The 23,468-nt window shown below is 37.1% G+C and overlaps 1 protein-coding gene across 4 annotated transcripts in view; it reads right to left on the reverse strand.

Annotated features, from left to right (window-relative positions):
* Gria3 (glutamate ionotropic receptor AMPA type subunit 3) overlaps positions 1–23,468 on the reverse strand; it is a 288,699-nt gene that overhangs the window by 201,613 nt on the left and 63,618 nt on the right. For all 4 annotated transcript variants that reach the window (XM_070039784.1, XM_070039786.1, XM_070039785.1 and 1 more), the window contains exon 3: positions 10,119–10,358. In XM_070039784.1, the coding sequence (XP_069895885.1) occupies positions 10,119–10,358 (240 nt within the window). The remainder of the gene's footprint in view (positions 1–10,118; positions 10,359–23,468) is intronic.

Below are 23,468 nucleotides of genomic sequence, written 5' to 3' on the forward strand. Positions count from 1 at the left end.
CCAGAATTTACCATACATTTCATTCAACTAACCGTTAATGATGCAAAGAATACTCATCCATTGAAAAGTAGATATACAGCTTACTAAGGGTTAATTCCTCAAAGAACCTGATGAAAAGAAATGGATGGTCACAGAAGGAGCAACCTTGCCAGCTGTCACCTCCCCCCTTCTTTTTTCAGAGATGTGAGTACTGTTCCAAACAGCTAATGCATGGTAGGGGGCCTACAGATCTATTTTTTTTTTTTTTTTGCTCATATGATGACATTTTAGCTCAGGGAGTAAAATTTCTATCTAGCCATCTGAAGTAACTGCCATACCAGCTGTCTTGCAAACAATGCAATTGGACACAAGAAAGGCAGGGTAAAAGAAAGCCCATACACTAGTGTGGATTTGTCCTTCTAAATGAGGGAGGGACATCTCTTGACAGTAGAATCATCTCTGCATATGAAAGATAACCCAAGAGAGAAGATTTGGCATTTTAGCTTAATGTGTTTTTGGAGAGGAATGTAGCTTTGTTTGTGAAGTTAATTCAACCTCAAATTTGCTGTCACCAAAGAGTTAATGATATTATTAAAAATAGTTATGTCATTTGACAGTGAAGTATTCTACTTATGGAAATACCTTTATAGGAAAACTGCCTTTCTGAGTCTGAGCTGGGAATATTACAGTAAACAGGATCTAATCACAGCAAAGCCTTTTTTCAGCTTTGCATGACAGCTGTAAAATATGACAGTATTTATTAATAGTTGCTGCAGTCTAATCTGCAGCATTGGAGAGCTACAGCAAAATATGTTAAGCTACTGAGAGAACAATTTCCACAGTAACTAATATTCAGCTTTTGAAAGGATAGTTTAATGTCTTGTGATTTTTTTCTTCTACTGATGGTCCAACTCCAGGAATGAACTACTAAGCTAATAGCCTTTGTGGAGAGGAAGTGTTTAAATGATAATTTATTTCAAGAGCTGACAACAAATTGCTTGGCACTTTCTCTTTTTATGCCCCAAAGCAGTCAAGGATGTGCAAATCGAAGTATTAAAAAATATGACAGCTTCGGTATTTTCATTTTCAATGAAACTCTCATTATAGGCATATGTACAGTTTTTTAAATTCACAATACAGTCCAAATAGTCATTCACTATTATTGTGCAGGCTCTCAAGATGCTCTCATAGCTGAAGACACATCACAATAGATTTAGGCAGGCTGCAGAAACTACCAAATGTCTCAGGTACTGTCAAACCTGATTATTGCCGTTCAAACAGGGGAATTTAGTATGTGATTCTCACAGGATAATGGACTCTCTGGGCCTTCCTAATTTATTCAGATGTAAAAAGTAGCTTGAGTTTCAATAAAAAAACCCTCTTTTCACTTTTCCCAGAAGGCAAGTGGACATGACTAGAATTAGAACCATCTGTCACCTTAGAATAGCCTTTAATTAGTACTTAAAGTGGAGGAGAAAAATAATCCTGTGTAGTCTGTCTGTCTGTCTGTCTGTCTGCCTGCCTGCCTGCCTGTCTGTCTGTCTGTCTGTCTGTCTGTCTGTCTTTCTCTCAGTGGAGAGACACTTGCTATGGATAAGGACTTGTGGTTTCAAATCTGTCTCTGTTCCAGAAACTGTCTCTGCCACAGCAAAGAATAAATACATGTTTCCTATGCCCCATAATCAGGTTTCACCACAAAACTCCATTTCAAGTCTACATACTTGCATTCAGAACTCTGTCTTTTTTTCTGCCTTTTTTTTTAACCTGGTTTTACTTATCTGCCCCTTAAACTGGATTTTTGATGTCCTGTCTACTCAGTAGTACCCCTAGTACCACAAGGTATTGTGTTCATTCATAGACACAATGTTTTAAGAATAAAATTGATAACTGGAATGCATATATCAGGAGATAGGCAGATTTGGGAGGGTGTAAGTACCAGATCCTCTAAGGAATGCCTGGAAGGAACATGAAAGGAAGAGCTAATCGATGTTTCAAATGTTGAGAATGTAGAAGGCAGTATCTCAACCAGTGTAAAACAAATCCTGTGAAATGTAGCAGACTTAGATTGAAATCTGATTTTATTACTTTGGAGCTGTGTAACTCCAGAAACCATCTTTTAATGTTTTTTATGCCTTGGTCTTCTCAGTTGTAAAAGTGCAGGAACTCTATAAGGATTAAATGTGACAATGCACAAACTCAAGGCTTCCTGCATATCGAGTACATACAAAATGATGGCTGCTCTTATGAAATTAATATAATAAAATGAGAATGATAGGGATATTCTGATTTGTACTATTGAATGGTATTAGGTTGTGTATGTGCATGTTTGTGAGGAGAAAAAAAGGATATAGAAAAGGAAGAGGAAGTAAGTGCAAGAGAACAAGTGAGAAATTATGTACTTTCTTTGGGAAAGTAGAGTTGAATGGAGTGGTGGGAAGTGGTTTGGAATGACAATGTGCAGGAAGGGATGAGGAATTTGAAGCACTGCTTTTCTCTCCGTACATTCTGAATCCAGTCAGTCTAAAAATATTTATAGTCCTCTGAGGAAAGGTTCTTATCTCCTTGTCATGGGGAAATCTCTTTACCACTTAAGCCTTTCAGGACCTTCTAAAATTTTCCCATCTTCTTAGCTATCTGACAACCTTTACTTTTTTTCCCAAGGTACCTACTCTAATGAGTACAAATGTCACTAGTGGGTTGGTAAAATATTTTTTCCAGGCCCTTGAGATAAATCTTTGTTTCTGCAACAAGATTGTCAACCTCTCAAAGGCAGGGATTAATTCTGCTTTTTAAATCCCACCAGCAGACTAGCACAATCTAGCATTGGGGAAAACTCAATAATTACTTGTTGACTGATGGGATAATTGGTACAATGCCTGTGTTTCTGGGACAACCTTGGAGAGAAAGTTTTGTTAGAAGGCAGTTGACTTCTTGAGAGTTACTTGGGAACTGAGTAGGGAGTTTCAGATTGAGAATGGGAGACAGCAGGAGTTTAATGAACACTGAGTAGAAGGTTGGGACTGGTTGTCTCAAAGAACACCCAAGGCTATTATCTCATTATCTAAGCCAAGAGTGCCAGCTGGGCCAAATTCTTTCATCTCTGTGGGCTGTGCCATTGAAGCCAGGGAAGGTTGTCAGGTGCTGGAGAGTCTGACTGGAGTCTTTAAGTGTAACAATATTGTGTTTGTGGAGAAATGTTTGCACTACAAAGAAGTAAGTTACTTGCACCCAGAAGATAGGCCTGATAGGAAGAAATAATCATCTCCCCAGAAGATGGTTTTAGAAATTTCTTTTTTTGAGATACATACATATATATATATATATATATATATTATTGATTGTAAAGATACTGTGCAGAAGGGTTACAGTTACATGAGTAAGGTATGAGTACATTTCCTTTTGAGCATTGTTACCCCCTCCTTTTTTTCCCCCTACCTATAATCAAGAAATCTAATAACAACAGATGCTAGAGGGGATGTGGCCCAAAGGGAACCCTACTGCATTGTTTGTGGGAGTGTAAACTTGTTCAACCACTTTGGAAAGCAGTGTGGAGGTTCCTCAAAAGAATGCACATAGAACTACCCTATGACCCTGCAATCCCACTTTTGGACATTTACCCCAAGGATCACAAACAAGGCCATACTAAAGCTACCAGCACAACTATGTTTATACCAGTATTATTCACCATAGCTAAGATATGGAACCAACTCAGATGCCCCTCAGTAGATGAATAGATCAAGAAAATCTGATATAGTGATATGTGTGTGTGTGTGTGTGTGTGTGTGTGTGTGTGTGTGTGTGTAACTCTATGCCTCCATTAGAAAGAATGACACTGCCTCATTTTTTAGGAAAGGGAAAGACTTGGAAAAAAATTATATTAAGTGAAATAAGCCAGACCCAAAAATATAGGTCCCATGGTTTCCTTATTTGCAATAACTACTATACATCTAGGATAATCTTACCAGACAAGCAGAAAAGGTCAAAAGCTTTGTACATATGACCATATAAGATGATGCTACCAAATGAACCCCAGGATAGGGGCACAAGAGGTTTTATCTTTGTCACTGTTGTTTTTAATATACCATGTAATTTTTTTTGTTTCTTTTGTTTTTCTTCCCCCATGGTATAACTCCTGTTTTCACTGTATTTGATTGAGGTATAGAGAAATTTCTTTACAAAAATAAATGTGACCAAACTGGAATTGCACTGCCTGGTATCTCTGAATTAAAGCTGACACTAGAATAATGGTTGAGTGGTTAGAGGCTTAGCAAGGAATGTTGGGTAGTTGGTCAGTGGCTAAACATTAGCTAGAAGGAATAAGTTCTTTTGCACAGTAGGGTGACTGGTTAACAATTAAATGTGTTGCACATTTCAAAATAACTACAAGAGAGGATTCAGAATGCTTTTACCATAGAGCAATGATAAATGATAAATATATGAGGTAATAGATGTGCCAGTTACCCTGATTTGCTTAGTACACATATATACATGTAACAAAATACCACACTGTACTTTATAAATATATACAATCATTTTGTGTCAATTAAAAATAACAATAAAAAGAAAGCTATATTTTGAATTAAGGGTCTATTTCCATAGAAGTCATTTGCCTGAACAGAAATTTCTTCCATGGATATATTAACACAAATCATTAGTATCCATAATAAATTGGCACAAATAATTTGGTAAGCTGAGCTGTTGTTACTTAGCAAAGAAATATTATTAATCAATGAGAATAAAATGCAGGACCATAATGTTTCTATGGAGGTATAGAGGCAGGCAAGGATGGAGTTTGCTCCTACTTGAGAGTGTAGGTACAGAGATATGCTTTACTTAGAAGCCCTGGATAAATAAGGAATATGGGAGTCAATAAAAGGAAAGGGTACAATGGAGCCAGATAACACACATAGATAATCTCATAAATCCCAAGAAGTGACCTTTCATGTACATAGTATCACCTGTATAATTTTCACCTTTGTATTAATGAAACAAGATGGCATTTTGTAACTAAGTGAAGCAATGACCTGTAAATGCCAAATAAGACCTTTCTCTACAGACAGAAATCAAAATAGAGTCAATGAATCCCTGAAATCCATTCAATGTTTCTCGATTTCACAGAAGAAAATGCCCTTTGTGCTATCCACTTTTTAAATGACTTCAAAAGTTTAACTCATTTCTCAGCTTCTCATTCATCTCTGCCCTTACAGAGCAGTCACACCATTTGTATGTTTAGCTTATTTGAATGTAATTACAGTATTCTGTTATGTCTCTCCATCTTCTAAATCTCATGTAAAGTATTCTAAGCTTGTATTTGGCTGCTGTAATTTCTCATATAGATTTTATTAGTGAAGCAATAGATGGTCATTTTAGTAAAAGAAAAACACAGGGTAGGTACCTTTGTTGAATAGTTTTAAGAATTATACTGATTTTTAGAATGGACTTGCTTTCTTTTCCTTCTTTGTTTTATATGTTTTTTTTTTATTGTAAAACTACTGTACAGAGGGGTCACAGTTACACGAGTAAGGCAATGAGCACATTTCCTATTGAGCATTGTTACCTCCTCCTTTGTTTTTCCTCTACCACCCCTTCACTCCCCATCTCCCCAACTCCTCCCTCCCTCCACCCAGTTGTAAATTTTGTTTTCAACATAGCATCTTGAACATCTTATTGTTACAATGGGTCAACCTGTATCCTTATTTCAGCATTTTATTATTTCCCTTACCCTCACCAAATCAGAAAAATGTTTATACAATATACAAGGCACCAGCAACAGATACAGTGAAAACAGGGTTAAGTGAAGTAAGCCAGGCCCAAAGAAACATAGGTCCCCTGGTTTTCCTTATTTGCTAACTAATATAAGTCTAAGACAAGCAGAAAAGGTCAAAAGCTATTTACATATGACCATATAAGATGATGTTAAGTGAAATGAACTTCAAGATAGGGACACAAGTTTTTTTCTTTCTTGATATTGTTTTTAATGGATTTAAAATGTACTATGCAATTTTTTTCTCTTGTATGTTCTTTTCCTTCTTCAATCACTCCTTCTTTCCTTCTCTGACCCTCCCTCATACTTTTCCTTCCTGCCTTCCTGCCTGCCTGCTTTTCTATCCTTTCTCCTGCTTATACTCTTCATTTCCCCTCTTTTCTCTCCCTCTTTCCCTCCTTAAGGTGAAACACTGCAAAATGACATGGGCTTATTCTTTGTTTGTTTGTTTGTTTGTTTGTTTTTGTTCTGGTCATGGGGCCTGAACTCTGGACCTGGGCGCTGTCCCTCAGCTCTTCAGCTCAAGGCTAGTGCTCTACCACTGAGCCATCTTCCCAGCCCCGACAGGGGCTTATTCTTGATGAACCAATAATAGAGGCTGAAAATAAAGCCTGTGCTGTGTACTTGAGGAAACACAAGGTATATATCTGGAGGCTAATGAATTATTATGACACTAGAGAGAAGAGCTTGAGATAGTATGGAGGAGACCCAGGAAATAACTATTGAAAGCAGATATGTTGACTGCTGAGTGAATGTCATGAACAAAAGTGTTCTCTGAGTGTTTAAAGGTAGGTAAGATCTCCATTACTTCAAAACTGGTTCAGTAAATTGCATCACCATTTTACCTAGTCTCTCAAGCTAATTTTTAAAAACAATAATCTGTAAATCCTTCCTTTCCTTCACTTCCCACAGGTAATCTACCCTCAAGTTCTGTTGCTTTGTCTCCAAATTATATGTCAACTTTATACACTTCTTCCTGCTGTTTGAACTACCGTCATTATTACCTATATTACCAAAATGGTTTTTTAAATTGTTTTCCCTTCTTTTACTATATTTTAGTCTCTATAGATGCTTAAGTCATGTGACTTCTCTTTTCAGAAGCTTTCAATGACTTCCCATTGTGGAATCCACATTCCTGTTCATACTCTATGGCTATGATCTGCCTCCTACTTACCTATTTCTTTCCATCTACTTTTCTACTGCACATTACTCTTTAGCCCCATTGTTTTTTCAGTTCCATGGGATAATGGCACTTTTAATTTCTACTTGAAACTCTTACTGTTCTTCACATGGCTGCTTCCTTCTAATCTTGCTATATATATTATGTATCCATTATATGTATAGAGTATATGTACATTATACATATATACACATTATATACGCTATATATAATGAGTGGGTGAATGAATCATTGTGCAGTGGAATGGTCATGGAAGACTTTCTTTTGAGGAAGTAGACTTTGAGGTGATTTTTAAAAATGGAAGGATGGAAATAATTTTCATAATCAAGATGAATGAGAGAATTTCAGTAGTCGTAGAGATGAAGTTGCTGAAACAGGTGTGTTTCTTGCATATTTTGGCAACAGTGTAAAGTGGCAACTGCCAGCAGTGGGAGGTTCTCATGGGTAGAATAGGGAGAACAGGTTTGTTAGTTGGTTAAGGTATAATCATTTTGAGTCATGAACAGACTGATTTTCCCCCTAATGTTGGAATAGGCAGACATTAAAAATTTTGGAGCAAGTTCCTGCTGCAGTGCTTTTAGAAGATTTTCCAAAGGAAAAAATAGCACAAAAGTTTATGGAATACACTACATTAGTCCTACCAGCTGAAATTTTACAGAGGAAAGAAATACTGTATTTATTTACATGAATCAGAAAGGTTTCTTTTGGCTTTATGACCATATAATTGTCTCAGTTACTTAGATGATTTGAGAAAAGATACTGGGGTAAGAAATAGATACATGTCATTTCTTCTTTTTCTCTAATAGAGATTTAATGATCAAATATGGGATATGAGAGAAGACAATACATTGTGTTCTCTGCTTTTGAATAAATGAAAGTTACTGAGTTAGCAGAACTAAGCTTTAGTTTTTCAGAAATTTCAGGAAAGAAGCTGCTGATTTTCAAACTTCAGTTCTCAAAACTAGATTGCTGTGTTCTAGATTGCATTATACACAGTATAGAGAAATAGGCTAATTCACTCACAGTGTTTGAACAAAATTAAGTATATTAAAAATTAGAGCATTCAAGCTATTTTGGTACCCTAGTCAAACAAGCTCTGCTTGAATACACGGAGTCCCTTCCTGAATCTGTCCTTTATTCTTGATCTTTTCTTCTTTCCTATATCCCCTTCCTCCTCTCTTGTAATATGCTGCTTACCTATTCTCAGGTAGGTACTCTTGCAATATTTCTTTAAAAACTACTCTTCTTGAATGGTACCTTTTCATAATTCTTTTTTTTCAATCCTGGGATGAACTCATGGTCTGGCTACTGTCCCTAAGCATTTTTGCTCAAGGCTATTGCTTTTTTACTTGAGCCACAGCTCTACTTCTGGCTTTTTTGGTGCTTAACTAGAGATAGGAGTCTCACTGACTTTCCTGCTTGTGCTAGCTTCAAGCCATGATCTTCAGATCTTGGCTTCCTGTGTAGCTAGATTATGTCTGAGAGCCACGAGCACCCGGTCCTTCTCACAATTCTTAAAGGAATTAGTCCCTAATGTAGCAACAATCCAATAGCATTCTGCTGTTCAGGAATTTTTTCATGAGTGTGTTTTCCTGTCCATTACTATTGGAGCCAAATTACATATACATTTATCTACCAAAGATTGAAACATACCATAATGACATATACAAGTTAGGATTAGTACCAAGACACAAATAAAGCATCATGTGTCTTACATAATACATTTTAAAGTCATAGAATTATAGAATATTACATTAAGAAGAGACACATTTTAGGTGAGGAGACTAAAACTAGTAAGTTTGTCAAGGTCTGAAAACTAGTTAATAGTAAAGTTTGGATTAGAACTCTGGGTTCCTGCTCCAGGTTTATGAAATTTGATAATATTATGGAAGACACTGGAAAACACAGGCTTAAGGATTCCCAGAAAGGATCTAGTGATGCAGCAAAATGAGAGTAGAGTGAAGAGTACTCTGGTTTCCCAAGAGCAAGCTGGTCTTGAGTTCAGTTACCCAGAAGGACATTATCTTCAAGTACCTCTTCCCCAGGAAATCAGACCTTTCATTTTCTCCTTCCTTCCCTGACTCTGGAACACCCAAGTCAGAGGAAATCATACTTATTTTGTAACCAGAGTTACAGGAAAATGTCTGATAAAGAAACATTATCTTCTGAAACATCATGGTTTGTTGGATTTATTAAAGAAGCTCTCACAGATAACTGACTTTAGGGGCTCATTTAGATGAATTATGATGTGTATGCTTTAGCTAATTAATGAATATATTATTAATATACCTTGCTATAAATTGTTTACACTCAGATTAAATTTTGGAGACTGTTTTGATGGAATATGTCTTCAGTGTATTACTCACTCTTAGAAAAAACATCCATACTCAAAGCCCAGTTTAGGGACTCTTCACTCATTATTTTTATCAGATCATTGTCAAATCCTTGTTAACTAAGAACCCAATGTGATCTGATGGAAGCAGGGGACATTGTCACCAGTCTCACATTGGTGGCTCAATTGCCATGTGAAAAGCTCATTTCTTTCGACTAGTTACCGCATCTATGATGGGAGATAATTAATTATGGCCCCAGACTGGACTCATTTTCTAAAATTTTCCAGTGTTGGCCATTGTCTAGTTTAGATATTTACTCTGTGCATTTTACAGCAGATAAAATTTTTGAAGGGGGCTCTTTTTCAGTGTCTCAGCTATCCCAAATTACTTCTCAGTGAGGACATGTGTAGTTTAAAATTTTGATTCTAGGCAGTAATCAGTGGCTTATGCCTGTAAGCCTAGTTACTCAGGAGGCTGAGATTTGAGGACTGCAGTTCACAGCAAGCCCAGGTAGGAAAGTCTGTGATGCCTTCCCTCCAATTAACCACCAAAAAGCCAAAAGGGTGCTATCCCTTAGTACAAAAGCTCAGAGAAAGCAGTTAGGCCCTGAGATTAAGCCCTAGGACTGGCATATACACACAAACATACAAAAAACCCTTCCAAAACAAATTTAAAGAACCCTAATTTAGATTCCAGACTTACCATTGTTTGATTCTTTTATCTTAACCTTTTATTTCTTTTGAATAGTAAAACAACTTAAAAGAATGTTAGCTTTCATTTATTGGGAGAAAAGAACATATGAATTAGAGATTGAATGCTACTATTATACGAATTTCCAAAGAGAAGCAATGCCTCTTCTTACCTCGTTCTGTGTCATACAAGTACACAAACTTCTCCCACTTGTAGTAGCCAAGAAGACTCAGAATAGCGCCTTTCAAGGCTGGGCGCATTTGGATGACAAACTGCACATCTGCATCAGTGGGGAAGCTTGGTGTGACAAAGGACGTGTGCAGGGCCCCACAGAAGGAGGTCAGGGTGTTCATTGACATCTGGTCATAGAATCCAAAGATGGCATACACCCCTCTTGAAAACTGGGAGCAGACTGCAATGAGAGAATGAGAAAGAACATTTAATGTACCTGCTGTCCATTTCTGAAGCTTTTAGAGTATCAATTCAATGTACAGTTAGACTCTGTTACATGCTTCAAAATAAAACCAACTCCAAGACCTCAGACTATCCCTGGAGGCCTCTGGAAGTCTACCTGTTCATCAGAGGAATAAGAAGTAAGAGTTCATTGTTCCATATTGTCTATATTTACCGCAGGCAGAAAACTAAGACAATGTGGGATGGTGAATGTTGTCTTACCTCTTTCATTAGTCTTCCTCACTCATCTCTGAGGCACTGTAGGTGCATGTTCTCCCACTATAGCTACTCAAGGGACTTTTAGTGTAGCCATGTTCCATTAGGGTATAATTGTTTTTCCATCCCATTCCTACTTTCTCTCCTAAGTGACCATAATGTCTGAAGACTTAGTAATACCAACTGAAAATGTATGTGCTAGGAAATGTGGTACTTTACCCAGGTTATATAATGATTCAACTATAATTATGTTATGATTAAAGCCCTTTGTGTAGACTATTAAATTACAGAGATTCTCGATTCTGGGAATTCTGTGAAAATGAATGTCCATTGAGTCATGGGAATAGATGGCTACCTGTTATGCCCATATGTAATTGGCAAAGCTCTGCCTTGATATAGTTGCATTTTTCTTATAGACTCATTAGTCCACATGTGAAACTTCAATAGCACCCTCATGGTTGTTGTCAGATTCCTTTCATTTCAAAGTGGGCCATACCCCCTCCTCTTTGCTCTTCTAGCAGATGAGCTTTAAAAATGTAAAACAATTTCAATATTAGCTTCAATAGAACATAATCAACAAAGCAAAGAAGCTACAACAATACCGTGTGGTGCATTTCCAAACCAAATGGAAATGAATTTTAGATTATTTGCACCACTGCCTCCTATTCATATGAAGCAGGCATAACAGGCATAATGTGGGGTGAATTAAGGGGTCTTGCATGGTCTCCCTTATTTGCTAGGAAACTCTAAATACTACAGTTAGTCTTACTTCTTCAGTTTTAGAATGTTGAAAAAGTTGGTGGCTTTGAAGAGGGATGAAATAATCTTTTAAAGCTATTATCATGGTAAGATGAATTAATATGTCCAATTAGATGCTGGGATGAGTGGGAAATCAAAAAGATAAGTGTTGGTATGAATGAATGGATTGGCAAGAAGAATGATACAGTCGGGAAAATCTTCCCTGAGAGAAGAAACAGTAAAGTCATTAAACATAAAAAATGAGGAAGGCACTGACAGTAGAATAAAGTTATAAGAAGAGAGCCAATTTAATTCATTCCTGACTATATTAGAGAGTCCTTGATATCTATGGTATCTTGCTTTTCAAAAATGCTATGTAAATGTATGTTATAAAGGACTGCTCACTTTTACCAACCAAATTCATCAATCATTAGCTTAAGGATGGCATTGCAAATTTATCAGTCACTTGACCATCTCCAACATGGGAGACAACAGCCTTCAATATGAGGCATTCTAAGTGACCTCAAAACATATGGCCAGAAAAATTCTGCATATTAGAAGTAAAAAGCCAACTAGAGGATTAACCTAGGGTGCTTCATGGCAAGAAGACAGAGGGAGTACTCAGAAACAAAAAGGATGTGTTGGTGTTTACCCATAGTTTCAAATTAATCATCCCAGTTTCAAATTAATATTGTAAATGAAGAGTGTTAAATCAGGTCAAATATTGTCCAATGCACATAATATTCTGTGTATTGACCAAGATTTCACAATATAATGCTAACCGCCATATAGTGATAAAAGCCAGAAATAATGATAACAGCCATTTAAAAATATAACAAAAATAGTGAAATATCTAGGCACCATATTCAGTACTATATAACTCTTATCTCATTAAATATTGTCACAAATCTTATGAGATATTATTATCATTAGTACTTTTTTGTGCCAGCATTGGGGCTTGAATTCAGATTATTGCAGTCTTCCTTTTTTATTTTTCTTAAAGCTGATTCTCTACCACTTGACCATTTGGCATTTTACTGGTTAACTGAAGATAAGTGTCTCATGAAAATTTATGTCTAGGCTGGCTTTGAACTAGGATCCTTAGATCTCAGCTTCCTGAGTTGCTATAATTATGGGTGTGAGCCACCAGTGCCTGGCTACTCTTACTATTTAATTGATATTTTGTAGAGTCTCTTTGACTCTTAATCACACTCCTTGGAACCTCAATTCCAGAAATGCCATCGGAATAATTGTTGGTTTATATGAGATAGGGTTTTCAGAGTTATCAGTTTGAACTAGATAACTACATTTGAATTTCAGATAAGTTAAATTTTAGTGTAAGATTATCACATAGATTAAAATATTTTGTTGATCTGAAATTCAAATTCAACTGAGCATCCTGGTATTATTTTGTAATCCCTGAAAGAACCTGCCCTAACTAATGGTCATGGATCTAGAAAGCTGAAACAGTTATGACAATATCATTACAATCAGTTGAATTTTAATTCAATTATTGTTTATCTGAAATTCAATTAATACATAACATACCTCTGGGGAAATGTAACAAAGAAAGACCTGACTTGACTAGATTTGGGGCAATAATTGAGTAGAAACTAAGATCAAGAGAAATATACAGATGTCATCTACTACTTTGGTGTTTACACAGCCCTTGATGTGCTGAAAGACACCAGCTAGTGAAAGTATCTTATGGTGGTAAATATTTGGTCAATAGGGAAAAGATTTTGTATTACTCTTCACACATTGTTTTTGAACCACAGGACATGGAATTAATTAGTCCTTACTAGTTTGTCCTTCGATCTTTCATACTTTGTTGAATTTATCTATTTATTTAGGCTATAATGAATACTTACAAACTCATTACCCAACACAAGAACTGTATAACATTACCAACAACTTATTTTTGCCTGTGAATTCTCCAATGAACCCCTTTTTTTGACAATCACCCTCCCCCTGTAAGCAGTATCTTAAACTTGCCATTGCTAGTATTTGTGTGTTTAAAAATATCCAAATTACATACACCTAAACACCATATTGTTGTTTTTATTTTTTTTAATTGTGAAAATACCATACAGAGGAGTTACAATTACATGGGCAAGATAATGAGTACATTTCTTACCGAGCATTGTTGCCTCCTCCTTTGTTTCTCCATCCTACCCCTTCCCATCTCCCCCCCCCGCCCTTGCCACCTATATCCTCCCCCCAAAGTTGTAAAGTTCGTTTTTTCAACATAACAATTTGTACATCTCATTGTTGCAATGGGTCCACCTGTATCCCTATTTAAATGATTTGTGTTTTCCCTTCCCCTCCACAAATTATACCAACATCAAATACAGTGAAAGCAGGGGTTGTTTTTAATTGTATTAAAACTTTACAACAACGGAATCACATTGTGTATATGATACTCCAACTTTGGTATAATTATGAATTGTTTGCAAGAAGATACACTCAGTGGTGTTTTCTTGTGTGTGTATGAGAAAGAGACAGAGAGAGACAGAGACAGAGAAAAGGAGGAAGGAAGGGAGGGACAGAAGGAGAGAGGGGTCTGGGAGCTTGAACTCAGGGCCTGGGTGCTATCCCTGAGCTTTTGGATTTTGTTCAAGGCTAAAGCTCTACCATTTGCACCATAGCTCCAGTTTCAGCTTTTTTTTTTGATGGTAATCAGAGATAAGAATCTCAAACTTTCTTTCCTGGGCTGGCTTTGAACTAGGATTCTCAGCTCTCAACCTCTTGAGTAACTAGTATTAATTAGAGTCATCAGCCATTGGCACTCTGCTTCAGTGAGGTTTTAAGCCTGTGTGTGGTAATGAGCAGAATGAGATAAATGAAGACCTTATACAAATATGTGGGGAACAGGTGTGGGATAACCCACTAAAAGTAAAAACATTCTAAATGAAGCATAGATCTTTGGTTGTGATTCAGGCAAAAGATTTGATATTAGTAGGTCAGAAGCTATCCTCAGAGAATAATATGCTGCCATAGTTCAAAAGGCAGACATAGAGTGGAAGACATAAATAACAAAAGTGTTAAGAGAAAAACAGCCACTCTACTCATATAACATAGAAGTATAGCTTCCCACAAATACTGACTCTTAAGCAATCACCCTTACTCTACCTACTCCAATGTAAGAAATGCAAGTAGAAGACACAGTGAGAAGTAGCTTAATGCAGAAGATAGCTTCCATGTGAGGGCAAGGTTAGAAGCCTCTGCAAGAACCAGGCACAATGGGAACCTACCATGGCTGATTCTTGGGCTCATTCTTTTTTTTTTTTTTAAATTTAAAATTTTATTTTATTTTATTTGAGAACATACTGTACAGAGGGGTTACAATTACATGGGCAGGATAATGCATACATTTCTTACCAAGCATTGAAGCCTCCTCCTTTTTTTACCCTTCACCTCCCTTCCCAACCTCCCCCCTCCCCCCCAACCAATCATACCCCCCTCCCCCCCACACACCGACATTGTAAAGCTGGTTTTGACATGACATTTTGTACTTCTCATTGTTGCAACAGGTCCACCTGAATCCTTAAACGACTTGTTTGTCCCCATCTCCTCCACATGTTATACTGACATCAAATATAGTGAAAGCAGGAGTTAGACTGTGGGGGAGGGACATACAAAGCAACAAAGAAATAATCTTATAAATGCGTTAGAAACACATGCATGAAAGAAACGAAAACATTAAAATACATATTTAAGGGTTCATTTTCCTATCATCACATTATCTGACCTTTTCCGCTTGACTCATACCTATACTAGATATTGCAAATAAGGGAAACCATGGGACCTATGTTTCTTTGGGCCTGGCTTACTTCACTTAATATAATTTTTTCCAAACCTTTCCATTTCCTAACAAATGGGGAAATGTCATTCTTTCTGATGGAGGCATAGAATTCCATTGTGTATATATACCACATTTTCTTGATCCATTCATCTACTGAGGGGCATCTGGGTTGGTTCCATATCTTAGCTATGGTAAATAATGCTGCAATAAACATAGTTGTGCTGGTAGCTTTAGTGTGGTCTTGTTTGTAAACATTTGGGTAAATGCCCAAAAGTGGGATTGCTGGATCATAGGGGAGATCTATGTGAAGTCTTTTGAGGAACCTCCATACTGCTTTCCAAAGTGGTTGAACAAGTTTACTCTCCCACCAACAATGAAGTAAGGTTCCTTTCTGTCCACATCCCCTCCAGCATCTGTTTTTGTTAGAGTTCTTGATTTTTGCTGTTCTAACTGAAGTGAGGTGATATCTCAATGTTGTTTTGATTTGCATTTCTTTTATGGCTAGGGATGTTGAACATTTCTTCATGTGTCTATTGGCCATCCTTCTTTCTTCTTCAGAGAAGCTTCTCTTTAAGTCTTTCGCCCACTTATTTATTGGGCAGTTGTTTCTTTGAGGATTTGTTGTTGGGTGGTTTAATTTTTTGAGTTCCAAGTATATTTTAGATATGAGACCCTTGTCCGTTGTATGGCTAGTAAAGATCTTCTCCCAATCAGTGGGCTTTCTATTGATCTTGCTAGCTATATCATTTGTTGGGCTCATTCTTGGCTACAGAAAGTAGAGTTGAATGAAACACCGAGTTTACCCACAGGACAACCTATATGTTTTTAGATCGTTAGAATGAGCTGGAAGGAACTTAAAAGATGTTTTTTATTTTGGCTTTTCAAGCATACTGGGGGAATCTTTTATCCAGAAGAAATTTCATGTAGAAAGTGCAATATATAAAAGAGGCAAGAGCTCTTTTGATTGAAAAGTTCCATTGATCTGATGCCTCCCTATCATACAGAAACTGTGACACAAAGAAAGATAGTGTCTTGTACATGGTCACACAATGAATTTTGAAGCATCTCTTAGGAATAGCTTCTCCATCTACTCTAGTGCTATCTAGGGTAGCAGGTCAGGATGTGCCTTTCATGAAAATAACATCCTTAATGCCTAGATCTCAGCCAAGGTCATACAGTTGGATATATCCTATGAATTGCTTTCTGGCTGCTTCTATCTGCTCCCTTCATCCCCTACCCCAGGTCAACAGTGACAGCCACTGATAGATTGATGAGCTTTTGGAAATATGATTTTTTTGAGGGGGATATCCATTTCATTTTCCTGAATCATTAGCAAATCACATCTATTTCTTCTGTCTTAGAAGACTGTCCTGTAAAATGTTGATGGGAGAAATATTTGTCTTGGCAGTCTTATGAGTTCATTTAGCAGAGAGGAAAGGGCGATAAATTTTGAGACTAACTACTCTATTACAGTGATTGGTTGTGTCACTTGGTGTAAGTTATTTCACGACTCTGAGATTCAGCATTGAATCTCACAGCCTCAATAGTGATAGAAGCCAATAATAATAATAATAATAACAACAACAGCTATTGACAATGAAAGTCAATAATAATGATAGCAATGTTTATCCAGGCACTGGGTTAAGTATTATACATATTTCTCATCTAATACTCCTACAAGCCTTATGAGGCATCACTACCATTATTGTTTAATAACTTGGAGATCATAAATTGGTGCTTATCACATGTTAGGCAATTATTTAGTATCTCTGTGCCTCTGACCTAGTTTCTTCATTTGTAAAATTGGGGTAATAATATCTGTCTTGGTAATGCTGTGGAAGTTGAAAGTGAAGTTATTCATGGGAGACACCTGCAACAGTGGCAGGTGCATAAGATACTAAAATAATGCTATTTATTCATTTAACAAATAGTTATTGAATATCTACTATGTGTGGGATAGGTACTCTTATAGGTTTTGGGAGATAGAGTGACAATAATATCTTGTTCTATTGGAACTTATACATTAATGAGGGTGAAACACAATAGATGAGATAAATAAGATATAAATTATGTCAGCTCTCTTTGGTCAGCTTTTTTTCTTAGGATCCTTTGTCCTGTGTTGACTCTGTAATACTATCCTCCAAACACTAATCTCAATTCTCACAGTCTTAAGTTCCCAGGTGGTACATTTTTACTTCCTTTTCACCTTTGCTGTCACTTCAATGTTCTTTATTAGTCTCAGTTCTGAGTATTAATAATGGGTTAATAAAGAAACCCTGCTAATTTGGCTCAACAATGTCTTGTTGTTCTCTCTACCTCTTTCTGTATAGTGCCTGTACTAGTAAAATGTTATTGCCACCTGGGGCCTCTGCACCTTCCTAGTATGAAGCAGCTCCATTGTTTGCTTTGTAAGCCAACCTGTCTCCATCTTTTCCCATTAGCAATACCAAATCCTTCTGGTTTGAGGTGTTGTTTCTGACTACATCCTGGATTCCTAGGGACTCTAGTGTAGCTCCCCAGCTGTGTTCCCTTCAATGGAGAGTGACAAGGAAGGCTGGAGCCAGCTGTCATGCTTTTATTTATAGTCCCCAAGTCTGTAGGACTGGGACAGGTATTGTTAGTGTACAGTGTGGCAGCTAATTACGCCACCCATATTCCAAAAGGCCTCATTACAAAAATGTCAAACAACTTGATTATCCCAAAGATCAGAATAACAATATTGCATATCATTTACACAACACTTTTCATACCCTTTTGAATCAAGGGGAATAAAGGAAACTGAAGTCTCTTGCTGACTTAATGATCACATTTGAAGCCAGCAGGAAACAGAAAAATACAACTATGGAGGAACTGATACAAAATTGTCACAAAAAGGTTTTTTAGCTAATACAGGATTAGCATGTACTTCAGTAGGCCAAAAGATATAGTACTTGGAGAGAGTTGAAGAAGATCATATAAAATGGCAATTTCAAAAGGTATGGTGCTAGTCTATGGTAGATTTTTAGTCTGATAAAATAAGTGTGTGTGTGTGTTTGTGTGTTATGTTGGAGTAAGGCCAATAACTGTTGTTTCTTAGGAGTTCCTTTTCTCTATAACATTTCTACTTTTTGTGTTATGTGTAGAGTACTTATTACTCTGAAATCTTGGTGATAAATGATGTTGGTGATAAATGAGGATTATGTTCACCATAGAAGAGATTCTATGTATGAATGTATGTATGTATGTATGTATGTATGTATGTATGTATGTATGTATAACTGTATTTCTTATTTGGCAGATAAGATAATGGCTCTCCAAAAGATTTTCATGTCCTAATTCCCCTAATCTATGAATTAGATTACATGGTACAGGAGAATTAAGGCTTAACATTGAAGTAAGGTTGCTAATTGTGACATTATCCTGAACTATCTTCAGGGCCTACTGTAATCACAAAGCTCCTTAAATATGGAAAACATTTATCCATCACTATCTTTGAAGTTGAAAAGAGCCATGGACTAAGCAATGTCGCTGCCCTTTAGCAGCTGCAAATGGCAGGTTGAACAGGGTCTCAGAGCTTCTGGATAGGAAGTTGCCAATAATTTAATTTTTAGTATGGCAAGAACTATATAGGAATTCTGGCCCACAAGAAGTAGAAGATAAACTAAACTTGTGTTTGAAGACACTAAATATTTTTTATTAATATTCACTATTTACACAAAGGGGATTACACTGTGACATTTCCATTTTAATTTCTCACCTCCCTAAATTCATCATAATCTTTAACAGCAGTATCTAGCAAGAATATGGTAAAAATGGCAACATTAAATGGTTGATAACTCTGGTAATGAAATAACAGTCCTTCAATCTTTTCTCTCTGAAGTATTTACTGGTCTGAGAAATTCAAAAAGTATAAACTAATAATCTACTTTAATCTTCCCATTCAATATCAGAATCTTCCATCATATGCTTTCTTCTTGAATCCTCCCAATATCAAGGAAACTCACTCATTACAGGGGTACTTCTGGTAGCTAGAAAACTCTTCTTTTTAAGTGCTACATGATACATCTATTTCCAACTCCACATGTTCTCAACTTAGTTTTACAAGAAGCTCAATAATGCAAGGATCTACCCAAGAGATACACAATGGCTACTAGCTATTGACATTTGTATCTGTAGTCCCTCTATGCTGCTTTCTTCCTGTTAAGCTAATGTATCTGCTAAAAGGCTCCATTAACCCCTAAATCTCTACCATTTCCACAAACTATCAACGTAACTTCTCTCTCATCCTCACTAATGATGGGTTGATACTTCTGAAGCCTCATTTCTGCTACCATTACTCTACTGAAACAGCTCTGTGAAGTTTGCTGATGACCTCACTGCCCCATCCAGCTCCATTGATAGATGGTGTTACATTTGAATGCTGAGCACCATTTGATAGCATTGGCCAAATCTCACAGATGATACTTTCCTGTTTCCAGAGCACTGAATTCTGCAGGCTTGTTCTCTCTAGACTCCTTTAAAATTTCTTCTTGATCTGGCTGCTCAGTGAATATACTTTCAAAGATTTTTGTCCCTGACTCTTTACTTATGCTGAGGTTTTTTTAATTGAACACTAAATGACTTTTAATTAGATAAATATTCTTTGAAGGGAAATATCCTACTATTTCCACATGAATATTTATAAAGTCCATACCTGTAGAATAACCACACTCCTGAGCTCTAGATTTCTTTTCTTTTTGGGTCATAGGTCTTGACTTCTGGGCCTGGGCACTGTCCCTGTGCTCTTCAGCACAAGGCTAGCTCTCTATGACTTGAGCCACAGTGCCACTTCCAGTTTTCTGGTGGTTAATTGGAGATAAGGGTCTCATGGACTTTCCTGCCTGGCTTGGCTTTGAACCATGATCCTCAGAACTCAGCCTCTTGTGTAGCTAGAATTACAGGTGTGAGCCATGGGTGCCCAGCTGAGCTCTAGATTTCTAACTGCCCAACTAACACCTTCAAGACATCACACATTCAGCATTTTTTTCTCTACTTTCATCCTCTAATCATAGGTCTGCTACTCTTGTCCTTTTTTTTTATGCATTACTCTTTTTTCAGCCAAACAAATCAAAGTCCTAAGGATCATTATTTTTCTTTTACCCTCTCTCACACCTTGTATTACTCTTTTGTAATGCATGATGTATTTAGCCTCTAAAGCATGTACAGTATTCATTGTTCGCCTTCAGGTCATTAATCCTCCTCTCTTGGATGATGAGAGTAGTCCCTTTATTGGTCATCAGATTGGAGCCTTTTCTGATACTCCTATGAGACTACAATTTCTACATTTTTTGTTCCAATTTGTTAATGAAAATATACACACCCCATTTCCAGTTTCTGTGAGAAACTTTGGTGGATGTGAGTTGATTTTTTTCTTTAATTTTTGAGCTCTAAGTATATTTTAGATATGAGGCCCTTGTCTACTGTATGGCTAGTAAAAATCTTCTCCATATCTGTGGACTTTATATTTTCTTGCTAGCTATGTCCTTTGCCATGCAGAAACTTCAGTTTAATGCAGTCATCCAAACTTTCTTTGATTTGTTATGATTCTGGGTCTTTATTAAGGTAGTTTCTTCCCATGCCAACGAGCCCTAGTATTTCCACTATCTTTCCTGTAATATGTTCAGGGTATGTGATCTTACATTGAAGTCTTTGATCCATTTGGAGTTGATTCTAGGGCAGGGTGATATATAAGGATCCAACTTTAGTTTTCTACATGTGTGTAGCCAATTCTGCTAGTACCATTTGTTGAAAGGCAATCTTTCTTCCATCCTGTGTTTTTGGCTCTCTTATCAAAGATTAGGTGGCCATAGGTCTATGGGTTAATTTCTGGGTCTTCAATTCTATTCCATTGCTTCTCAGGCCCAGTCATCTGCCAGTGCCAAGCTGTTTTTATAACTACAATTTTATAATAGAGTTTGGGGGGCTGGGAAGGTGGCTCAGTAGTAGAGTGCTTGCCTTGCATGCATGAGGCCATGGGATTGATTCCTCAGCACCACATAAACAGAAAAAGCCTGAAGTGGAAGTGGTGCTGTGGCTCAAGTGGTAGAGAACTAGCCTTGACATGACGAACTGAGGGACAGCATCCAGGCCCAGAGTTCAAGCCCCATGACCAACAAAAACAATAGAGTTTGAAATTTGATATTGATATTCCTCCAGCACTGTTTTTCCTGCTAAGGATTGTTTTTGCTATTTGGGATCTTCTATTATTCCATATGAATTTTTGGATTGCTTCTTCTATATCACTGAAGAATTTTGTTGGGATTTTGATGGGTATTACATTGAGTTTGGGGATGTTTTGTGGTACTGGAAATTGAAATTAGCACCTCAAGATTGCTAAGAAACACTGTACCACTTGAGATGGGTGATCTCAATCTTGGTACTCTTAACATTTGTGGATGGATAATGAATGCAAGAGCTGTCCTGGGCACTGTAGAATGTTTAGCACCATCTCAGGCTTCCCCTCATTAGATTGTTTTGTATTGGTCATGGGGTTTGAACTCAGGGGCTGGGAAGAGTCCTTGAGCTTTTATGCTCAAGGCTAGTGCTTTTGATCCACAGTTCCACTTCTGGTTTTGGAGTGGTTAATTGGAGATGAGTCTTATGGACTTTCCTGCCCAGGCTTTGAACTGTGATACCCAGGTGTCAGCCTCTGAGTAGCTAGGATTATAGGTGTGAGCCACCAGTTGCTGGCATCCTTTCCACCTCATTAGATTCTAGGTGGACTCTTTCCAGCCCCCACAGAGCAACTTCACCTACTCTCACATCAAGAGCTATAGATTTATTTATTTATTTATTCATTCATTCATTCATTCATTTATTTATTTATTTTTATTGTGAAAATACCGTACAGAGGGGTTGCAATTACGTGGGCAAGATAATGAGTACATTTCTTACCAAGCATTGTTGCCTCCTCCTTTGTTTCCCCGTACCATCCCTTCCCACCCACCCCCCAAGTTGTAAACTTCGTTTTTTGACATAGCATCTTGTACATCTCATTGTTGCAATGGGTCCACCTGTATCTCTATTTAAACAATTTGTTTTTTCTCTTCTCCTCCACAAATTATACCAACATAAAATACAGTGAAAGCAGGGGTTATACCGTGGGGGAGGGACATACAAAGCAACAAAGAAATCATCTTATAAATATGTTAGAAACAATCACAAGAAAGAAAAAAAATCATTTGAATCCTTATCTTGGGGTTCATTTCACCTAACGTCAACTTATCTGACCTTTTCTTCTTGTCTCAGATATATACTAGTTATTGCAAATAAGGGAAACCATGGGACCTATGTTTCTTTGGCCTGGCTTACTTCACTTAATATAATTTTGTCCAAGTATTTCCATTTCCTAACAAATGGGGCAATGTCATTCTTTCTGATGGAGGCATAGAATTCCATTGTGTATATAGACCACATTTCCCTATGTTTATTGCAACATTATTTACCATAGCTAAGATATGGAACCAACCCAGATGCCCCTCAGTAGATGAACGGATCAAGAACTATGGATTTAGATTATGACTTCCTTTTAGAAGAGCATAAAACCTGAACTCAATGAAAGTGTTTTTATATGTTGTAGATCCCAACAAATCCATTTTAAGACTAGTAACTTAGGAAGGGTAGATATTTATGGAGTCTTGAAAATCCACCAACTGAGCAACTCCATTCATGTTCTTATCTTTTAGTTGACTACTTGTTATTAACCTTAGTAAGCAGAAGATTGGAGAAATAGATTAGATAGAATATGGCTGTGACGGAAAAGGTCAGATAATGTGATGCTAGGAAAATGAACCCTTAAATATGTATTTTAATGTTTTCGTTTCTTTCATGCATGTATCTCTAATGCATTTATAAGATTATTTCTTTGTTGCTTTGTATGTCCCTCCCCCACAGTGTAACCCCCGTTTTCACTATATTTGATGTCAGTATAACATGTGGAGTAGATGGGGACAAACAAGTCGTTTAAGGATTCAGGTGGACCTGTTGCAACAATGAGAAGTACAAAATGTCATGTCAAAACCAGCTTTACAATGCCGGTGTGGGGGGGGGAGGGGGGTATAATTGGGTGGGGGGAGGGGGGTAAAATTGGGTGGGGGGAGGGGGGAGGCGGGGAAGGGAAGTGAAGGGTAAACAAAGGAGGAGGCTGCAATGCTTGGTAAGAAATGTATCCATTATCCTGCCCATGTAATTGTAGCCCCTTTGTACAGTATGTTCTCAAATAAAATAAAATACAATTTAAAAAAAAAAAAAAAAAGAATATGGCTGTGATAAGATGGTTGTAAAGTAATAAAT

Source organism: Dipodomys merriami, unplaced genomic scaffold, assembly GCF_024711535.1.
Source record: "Dipodomys merriami isolate MVZ:Mamm:240054 unplaced genomic scaffold, mDipMer1.0.p SCAF_3, whole genome shotgun sequence".
Classification (NCBI taxonomy): Eukaryota; Metazoa; Chordata; class Mammalia; order Rodentia; family Heteromyidae; genus Dipodomys; species Dipodomys merriami.